The 10,276-nt window shown below is 39.4% G+C and overlaps 1 protein-coding gene across 1 annotated transcript in view; it reads left to right on the forward strand.

Moving 5' to 3' along the window:
* LOC311132591 (nuclear factor 1-like) overlaps nt 1-9,737 on the forward strand; it is a 33,640-nt gene extending 23,903 nt beyond the window's left edge. Inside the window, exon 3 of the mRNA XM_084165846.1 lies at nt 3,442-9,737. Within this exon, the coding sequence (XP_084021972.1) occupies nt 3,442-3,628 (187 nt within the window). The 3' untranslated portion in view covers nt 3,629-9,737. The remainder of the gene's footprint in view (nt 1-3,441) is intronic.
* Nucleotides 9,738-10,276: the final 539 nt, after the last annotated feature.

Genomic DNA, 10,276 nt, shown 5'->3' on the forward strand with positions numbered 1-10,276 from the left:
GTGCACTTTAGGCCTTTGTCCAAAGTAGTGAAATAAATAGGGAATACGGTGCCATTTGGGATGCAGCCTTGGACTTTAGTGTTGAGTATAAAGGTTAATTGAATGAAATCCCTAACTCAAGCAGATCCTGTAATTCTATATGTCATTCTATGGGATTGACAGTGTGAAGGACTGCATAGTTAACACTGTGTACCTTTACTGTGTCTATGCTGTCCTCACCTGAGAAGGCCTTTGGAGTAGGACATAGAGTGGGAGAGAGAGAGTGTGTGTGTGTGTGTGTGTGTGGTGTGTGTGGTGTGTGTGTGTGTGTGTGTGTGTGTGTGTGTGTGTGTGTGTGTGTGTGTGTGTGTGTGTGTGTGTGTGTGTGTGTGTGTGTGTGTGTGTGTGTGTGTGTGTGTGTGTGTGTGTGTGTGTGTGTGTGTGTGTGTGTGTGTGTGTTAGCGAGAGGAGGGAAGGACAGAATGCTGCAGAGAACTAGCCTGCTCTGAGCTTTCTTTGTTCAGCAAGGTAGGAAAAATGTAATCTCTCATTTCCTGTCAGATGATTTTTGGCATGCCAGCGAGAGAGGGAGAGAGAGAGAGAGACAGAGAGTTAGGCAAAGAGCGGGAGGGAGAAAAAGGAGAGGGAGAGAGAGAGAGGGTACAGGGGCTGGTAGGAGGAGCGAGAATGATGAAGGGAGGGGAGTTCAAGAAGAAAGGAGGATGGATGAGGAGAGAAAAGCCCTGCTCTCTCTGTGTAGATCATCTATCTGTAGATCATCTATCTGTAGATCATCTATCTGCAGATCATCTATCTGTAGATCATCCCTGTGTAGATCATCTCTGTGTAGATCATCTATCTGTAGATCATCCCTGTGTAGATCATCTATCTGTAGATCATCTATCTGTAGATCATCCCTGTGTAGATCATCTATCTGTAGATCATCTATCTGTAGATCATCTATCTGTAGATCATCCCTGTGTAGATCATATATCTGTAGATCATCTATCTGTAGATCATCTATCTGTAGATCATCTCTGTGTAGATCATCTATCTGTAGATCATCCCTGTGTAGATCATATATCTGTAGATCATCTATCTGAAGATCATCCCTGTGTAGATCATCTCTGTGTAGATCATCTATCTGTAGATCATCTATCTGTAGATCATCCCTGTGTAGATCATCTCTGTGTAGATCATATATCTGTAGATCATCCCTGTGTAGATCATATATCTGTCGATCATCCCTGTGTAGATCATCTCTGTGTAGATCATCCCTGTGTAGATCATCTATCTGTAGATCATCCCTGTGTAGATCATCTATCTGTAGATCATCCCTGTGTAGATCATCTATCTGTAGATCATCTATCTGTAGATCATATATCTGTAGATCATCCCTGTGTAGATCATCTCTGTGTAGATCATCTATCTGTAGATCATCTATCTGTAGATCATCTATCTGTAGATCATCCCTGTGTAGATCATCTCTGTGTAGATCATCTATCTGTAGATCATCTATCTGTAGATCATCCATCTGTAGATCATCCCTGTGTAGATCATCTCTGTGTAGATCATCCCTATGTAGATCATCTCTGTGTAGATCATCCCTGTGTAGGTCATCCCTGTGTAGGTCATCCCTGTGTAGGTCATCCCTGTGTAGATCATCCCTGTGTAGGTCATCCCTGTGTAGATCATCTCTGTGTAGGTCATCCCTGTGTAGGTCATCCCTGTGTAGATCATCCCTGTGTAGATCACCTCTGTGTAGATCATCCCTGTGTAGGTCATCCCTGTGTAGATCATCTCTGTGTAGGTCATCCCTGTGTAGGTCATCCCAGTGTAGATCATCCCTGTGTAGGTCATCCCTGTGTAGATCATCCCTGTGTAGGTCATCCCTGTGTAGGTCATCCCTGTGTAGGTCATCCCTGTGTAGGTCATCTCTGTGTAGATCATCTCTGTGTAGGTCATCCCTGTGTAGGTCATCTCTGGTGTTTTAACCGTTTATAGGTCTGGAACTGACTGTACAAGATTCCAATGTTTTGCTCTTTCAATTTTTATCAAAGTTAGTTGTCAAATGTTATTTCTTTATCTCTATATCGTTCTCTCTCCTTCCCTCCTTCTCTCTTTCGTTCTCTCTTGTTTTATTTTCTATGGAGTCTGATCCCCTTAGCAACATGTATTGAATATGTGGTTCCCATTGTTTTTAGCTGAGGCTGAGCTGCTAAGTGTTTTGTATAAAATGCAGACCAGATCATTAGACACTATTCATGGACACAGAATGGTCCTGTCAGATGGGACAGCCTCAGGGAGAATTAAGTCTGTGTTCCACCATATCCGGTCCCCACTCCTCTCCTTTTCCCTCGTTAGCTAGTCTTCCTATCCCACTGACAACAGGAATCTACTCTCTTCTCCCTCTTTATCGAGGAAGCCTTACACCTGCATGGGGCAGTGGAGGGACTTGGTTAACCTACATAACCTTTCAAACATACCCCTCATTCTTTGCACCACAAATGCTATATCCCCCCTGAAAAATAAGATTCTATTTAGTGTCTATATACCAGGCCCTGTATATAGTGTTGGCCTATAATGCAGCAATTGTTCAAGACAAGACAGGTATTTCAGACGTAGCACCAATAGGGAGTGGGGGGGGGGGGGGGGGGGGGGGGGATAATTAATTCATTATTCGACATGTACGTATCATTGAGCCCCTTGAGAACAACAACACACTGTTTGTTTCGCAAGCAGGCTGCGCTTTCAGTTTGCGCCTCCGGTGAACAATCGCTGTGTTGTGTTGCGTTAGCGTGCGTTGAATAGGGATGGGCAGGATTTGTAAAGACCCCAACCCCCTTCCGTAGCACCATTGATCCAAATGGAGAGGGTCTGTCAATATGGAATTAGGTGTGATCCTCGCTTGACATCCTTCTTAGAGGAATCGGTGAAATACACTGGAAGCGCTTTGTTTGACTGTGTCCCCCTCGAGCCATAGACTGATTAGACTAGACATAAGAACTTTACATAAGACTCTTCCTGGATAAAGCAACGTGATTGGATGAGAGGGATGAAACTATAGTGGAGGCCATTTTGTTGAAATTGTTTTAGGGGATATTCATAAAACACTGTCATAGAATTTGATTGATGGATTCGTTGACATTTAATTGACACTGCATAATAATGACGGATCCTAACAAGACATAAATGCTATATACACAGAATTGTGTTTTCTGCCTAACAAAATAATTGTTTAACATTATGAATAAATCCTTTTGTATTTTGTCTTTAGCTGACAATTTTTCTCAGCTGACTATCCCTCTAAAGTGTTAACTGTTCATTGTATAGTGATGTGTGTAAAGTAATGCTGCAAAGTATTTCATCATTGAGAGTGTAGAGAATGATTGTTCTGCTGTTTTCTTATGTCTCCTCATGCTTTCTAAAGTGTCCAAACGTTTCCATTGCTCAATGCAGGTGACTTAAAACCCTCTTCCGTTCTCTCTTTCTCTCTCTGTTGTGTTTCCACAGTCCTGGTACCTGGGCGAGCTTAGTTCCATTCCAAGTCACGAACGGGACTCAGATTCTGCCAACAAATGCCCACCAGAACTACAGCATAAACATCATTGGTGAACCCCCCCTCCTCCACACAGAGGCAGAGAACTGAAGACCACTCAAGGGGCAAGAAGTGTCGGCTACGGGGAAGCTAACCAGCAAGCAGCACTTAAAACAATCGTGTTTACCCCCCCCCCCTCCCCCCCTCTCCCCCCCTCCCCACTTTTCCCCCCAAACCCTTCGGGACATTGGCCAAGAAGACTTGAGTAGGTTTGGAGCGAAACTGATCCGGTCCACTCTAGTTAACCCTTCGCCATGCCAGTCAGTCCTTGTGTGAGAAGAGCCTTTCCATTCAAAATACTGTGATGTATCCTGTACAAAAAACTTTAGATGCCTTAATGTTTTGCATGACAACTCTTAGTCTAATAGTGGTGTTCTTCTTCATTCTGATGTTGGGAGTTTCTAACCTTGGTTTACGATCAGGGGAAGTGGTCTGAAACACACAAAGACTGCCTGGTAGTAGACGTACCCGACTGTAAGTTATTCAACTTTGACCTTTACCCCTTCTATGTCAAACTATTCACTGTGTAACCATAGGAACAAATTGTGAATTCAGAGTGTTTTTTCCCTTAGATTTCAGTTTACCGTGATACCATTTTACATTTTATTTTACTCATTATCCTGTTGATTCTGTACTGCTATCTACTTAAAGGTTAGTTATACTCCTAGGAGTTGTGAACTCTTACTATGGTAAAAACGAACAAGAGTAAAACACTATTTTTAGGTTAGAGATTTGACCCCTTTTTTGAAAGAATTCGTATCTCCTTTAGAAAAAGATTTTTTTTAAAGATTTAAAAAATAATCTTGAAAACTCGAAAGAGGCAAGTGCAATTGAATTTTTGAAGGGAAGCTATCAGTCTGTCAGCCCTAAGACTCTAAAGGAAGGGGGATAAATATACAGCGTTTTTGGGTTTAAATACGTAAACGTAAAATGTTTTTAAAAACTTTAGAGTTGATTTCAGTCGCATTTCTTTGTGTCTCAATATGGAAAGAAAAAAATACTACACCTGAAATGCAGAGATGTGTTTGAAGGTGCGCATTAAGCTACCTGTGCAGAACTGAATATGAACAAGCCAGCACTTCTAATGAGCCCTACTCAGTCTCATGGGGAGCTTTTTATTTATTGTGGAAAAAATAACAAACAAAAAGTAAAAAAATGAAACACACAGTGTATAAAATGGCATTCGAAATCAAGAACATATTCATTTGGCCGTCAGCTTATGAAGCTTGTGTTTACAATATGACTTGATGAAAAAGAATACAAGAATGCAGGCTATTAATGTCATTCACGAAAATGTATGTGTATGTCGAAAAATCTACACTTCTTGTGCAACCTCGAACCTGCAAGGTTGCAGAGGGTTGCACATTTTGCCGCATGAACACTAAAAATCCCAGATACAGTGGTGGCATTCCCTGAAATCTAGAGTTGTGCACGGCAGGTTTATTGCTTTGACCTCTCTCTTTATATGACAAATCTCTCCAATACTCTTAATTTGCACGATGACATATAGTCCACATTACGTGCCTTGCCTTTGAATATAAAGACATCACTACACTTGTTTTTTGCTGCATTTATTACCATTATAGAAAAGAAATTAAACAATTTATGATAATACTTTTTTTTGTACTCTGAATGAAAATTGTGACATTGTTGATTTTTAACTTTAATTTACTACTTTATCTCACAGTTACATTGCATATCAAGGCTGTGTATAGTTGCCGGTCTAAAGTCTATAATCACCAGCATTATTTTTCAGTATTTTTTGTGGTTTTCTAATAACCTTTCATTTTCATTTTATAATTTTTTATTGTTTCGTTTTTTTGTTTTTCATCTTCCAGTTACTATCGAGGAGAGAGGAATTCAGATTTATGAAAATTATGCAATACCAAGTTTTGCCTATGTAGGTAGTGCTTATAGATACGCCAATTATTAGAGGCTTGGAGATAGACAATATTGTAATGCATTTCTTTTGTTGATATCGTTGTTGTTGATGTTGTTGTTGTTGTTGATGTTGTTGTTGTTTTCCTTTTTTAATTGACCAAAGTAGGGACTGCTTTCTATGCAGTGAATGACAAGGTCTTATTGTAGTGTATTGACAGATGGAGAGACATGTTTCAATTTGTTTTCATTTCTTGGGGGAGGGAGGGGGTATTTTTTCTAAGCTTACAGTTTGTCTGTAAAGAATGCACCCATTGGTCTCGTATGGCTGCGAAGTCACTGATCTGTCTACTGTGACAAACTTGACTCTTTTCATTCAACTTCCCACCTGGGGTGCTAGCATGCGACATTGACTAAGCTCATTTTCACAGGAGAAACGGCTTGACTTGAGTGGGACAATCATAACAATTTACAAAAATTCAGGAGAGGAACACGTTAACCTTAATCAGACCCACAATTGCAAACTGAAATCATACTGCAATTTTCTTTTCTTTTTATAGCAGGAAGCTATATAAGCATTAACCCTTAACATAAAACTGTGCCATTCTATTATCAGTCACGATATGCAATTCCCAAGTAGATGCCTTAAAAATACAGTATATATATAAAGTGACCTGTTACACATGCGGTACAATCAACAAACCGACAAATGCACGTGAGACCGGTCAAATCAGTCTAAAGAAAGTATTTGTAATTAGTCAACATATATGCACTATATCTGTATAAACCCCAGGGATATCTCTACCCGTTATCACTATAGGGAGCCTTGATTTTATTATGTAATAAGCTGTGGACTACATAGGAAGGGCATCTGCTATTGAACAACAACAGAGCACTTGCATAGCACATAGGCAATCGTCTTCCCCAAGTGTGTTGTGTGAAATCTATCAAATAAAATAAACATTACATATGTGAACAAAAACAAAATCTCAGGCATTACGAATTCCAATCATAACTCTCCCACTTTGTAATACAAAAAACTACTTTTATAACTCAAATAGACTCTATCCACAATGATGTTATGACACCTTTTGCACTCTATCCCAACAATTGTGAACATTCTTACCTGCTTAATTCGAAGAAAGGTACTATACTGGATACACAACACTCTTTGAGAGGCCAGAAAGTGTATAAAACCTCTACAACTCAAGTCAAGCTTATTCTCTCCTCCTTCACCAATAAACTTATTCTGATTTTGTGAAGAAAAAACATAACAAAAACAAAAGCCACCCTGTTCTATGTGCACAGTTCTGCTTTTTTATGTGTGAAAAAAAATACATAAGTGCTTTGCAGCCTCTGGCCATTGGCGACCCCACTGAAGGGCATTTTCCCTGAGTCAAGTGTGATAGAGATGTGTCAGGCTTGATGTGGTGTTCACATTTTGGGTAGAAGACTGGGTGTATATAAAGGTGAATACTGTGGTGGCGTCGATAGCAGTAGTTCTTTGGGGTTCAAATCTGCTTTTGGCAGCTTGTGAGTAATGTGTGTTTGTGAGTATGTGTGCGTGCATGTGTGTGTGTGTGTGCGTGCTTGTAAGAGAGAATGCACGAGGGATAGAGAGGGTGACAGTACACAACGAGTGAAGATGAGGGTCTTTCTATTGAGAAACCTGCCTTATAGACAGGAGTTTGTACACTGTAATCTTTTTCACGATTTTTCTTTGACACCCTTGTTTTTAATTGTTTTCAAACATCTTGGGTATTATATGAGTCAATTCCATTTGATGAAAAAAAAATAAGGCTGGTCTTGAGTTACTCTCCAGCTTTCCCCAAATAATCAAAAATTAAAGGATTTTATAAATTTTTCATATTCCTGTATTAAGGGAAAGTATCCTATACCGAACCCTAAAATGTACTTTTATTTTTCAAACATGTTTTATTGCACTGATAAACTTTCCATTTTGGAAACGTTTCAGTAATATTTGAAATTCTTGTTTTTGTTAGTGTGGCCATAGTAGAATGTGTGATGTGATTATGTGGTTCTGAATCCATGTTGGCGAGAGAGAGAGAGAGAGGAGTTCAATTTGGGTTCTACCATAGAGGATATCTATACATGTCATTTCACAATAAAGGCACCGGATTTGAGCCTACCACCAGTGAATACCAGTGTAACATTTTAAGTGTCATCATAGATTGTTCTACTGTGTTAATATCAAGTGTGTTATGTCAATCCCACAAAAGTCCTCCTTTAGAAAAATCATAATTACAGGATGATGCAACAATCTGCGAGAAATTTCGCATGAGCATTTTACAAAGTTTTGATGTGTCCATTCTGGGTTTGGATGTGGAACAGGCATGTGTATGCAACATCAAGCAAGTAGTTCCGCTGTGAGGATTGGGTGAAGTAAGTCCTTTGTGGCCCCCAGGCATCACAGATTTTTGCACTTTTCATAATTTCATCTGCAGTGAGCTGCGAAAGTATTAGGACAGTGACACATTTTTTGTTATTTTGGCTCTATACTCCAGCACTTTGAAATGGTACAATGACTATGAAGTTAAAGTGCAGACTGTCAGCTTTCATTTGAGGGTATTTTCATCCATATCGGGTAAACCGTTTAGAAATTACACCACTTTTTGTACATAGTCCCCCAATTTTAGGGGGACAAATTCACTTATGTGTATTAAAGTAGTAAAAAGTTAAGTGTTTAGTCCCATATTGAAGCTGACAGTCTGCAAAGTGCTGGAGTACAGAGCCAAAACAACAAAAAATGTGTCACTGTCCCAATACTATTAGAGCTTGGTTTGATTTAACCCAGCCCTTCAGGCACTCGTATTGCCCTTAGAAATTGCCCTTAGATACTCCAGACCTTTTATATCAGTGTCCCACTCATGGTAGATTTTCAATAGATAGACAGGTATTGTCAGGTTTTTTGTTGCATATATTCTTTAAGGTAATATTTATTTTCAAAGGGCTACTGTAATTTGATCATCAATGGACATCATGTACAAGGGTGAAACCGTTTTCACAGAATGACATGTAGGCCCACAGATAAGAAAGGCAAGACAGAGATTAGTATTATTCAATATTCAGTAATGATTGTTGTAGGCTATCCATGGTCAACCGTTCAAATAGTACCTTATGCAAGAAAGACCAGTGGCAATCATGCAATTTCTGTGTAGTTCTACTTACTGAATGTTTAGTGCTCTAGGGACTAAGAGGACAGATGGATGGACAATCGTGCTTTCACGAGGTGTGTTTTTACGTGAGCAAAATATGTGTTCCATGTATTGATTATTAACATCAGGTTGTTGTAAGCAGGAAACATAAAAACCAGCATTTTCTGTATTACTAATCACTAAACTAAATATATGATTAATTCAGTGCCTGTTCAAGCTCACCATCTCAGTGGAGTGTCGATTGTCAATAAATGTGATATGACAAAAAAAAAGTTAAACAACTTAAAACGAAGCGGTATGTGTGGGGCGCCTTGGCGCGTTCTCCGGAATCTTTTTTCTTTTTTGGTTTGTTTGTTGGTTTGTTTTTGGTTTGAGATGTGTCAAGAGCGTTTTTTGTGCTTCATTCACTTGAAGGTCAGCTGGGCGCGCCCATCTCATTCTTGCTCTTTGAGGGGAAAAAGCTATGTGTACATGTCGTTTGGACAGTGTGTTTCTTTGGATTGTCCATTGCTACAGTATGTTAACTAATGTCATTTGAAAAGAATGCTTGCCAACTTCTCAGCAGGGTTGACTTCTTATGAGTCTTGTGGCACTTTTACTCCCTCTGCACACACATTATTACTATGGCGAATCGCTTCAAGGTGAATTAAAAAACACAACAACAACAACAACACCAACAGTCTCCAGTAGTGACTTGTAGTTACACTGCAGGTGTGTGCAAAGGTCTATGTATGTATTGAATGTAGGTTTTAGAGGACTTTTGAAACCTTTTTGTTTATATCTTCTTATTTTACAGTTTAGGAACCACAGGTATGCATTGTAAACTGTATAGCGAAGGCCTTGATATCCCTTCTTTTTTTTGTTGTTGATTTTTTTTAGAACTTTAAAGCAGTAGGCAATGCCTTTGAGATGGCTACATTTGGTGCAGGGGCTAAAATTGCCACAAGATATCTGTGTAAATAAGGCTCAACATTTTTGGTGATTGTTACTGTTATATCCAGCCTATACTGCTAGCAGATGTCTTTACTGCAGTCAATTACTGGAAGTGGATATATTTCCTATGCAAAACTGTTTAAACAATAAAATGAGCTATGCTACAAAAATAACTGTTGTAGTATGTCTTCTTTGTGCCTGTTAAACTTATCAGGCAACTGTCCATTTTCTTTTGAAATAGTTACTTTGTTCTAATTCAATAATTGGAGACACACACCTGGCTAAATGCCAAAGCTCAAAGCGTAATAACTGTTATGTCGTTGAGACATTAATCACAATTAATGAGATAACATGACCAGAGCATCAACTATGGTTGTAGGCATTTTCTTTTTATTAAACCGTTTGGGAGAAGGTAAAGGGAAGGTGGGGATGGGGATGTTGTATTATGGGGTTAGATTTCAAGCCAATTGGTGAGCGTTGTAGGTGTCTACACATGGGTCTTTTAACTTGGTATATTCTGATATATGTTGAGTTGGGAGCTGACTGCAGACAGAGGAGCAAGTGAAGTAATTCCCAGTGTGGGTCACTAAGTCACGACTATGAAACGTTGAACTCCTAAGCCCTTCACATAGACCGAATGGGATTTTGGACATTGCATAAGGCACAAATCAGGCTAATACTCCAATGAACTCCTATTAAAGCCACCAAAACC

This window comes from Coregonus lavaretus, assembly GCF_964263955.1.
Source record: "Coregonus lavaretus genome assembly, chromosome: 7".
In the NCBI taxonomy this organism is placed as follows: Eukaryota; Metazoa; Chordata; class Actinopteri; order Salmoniformes; family Salmonidae; genus Coregonus; species Coregonus lavaretus.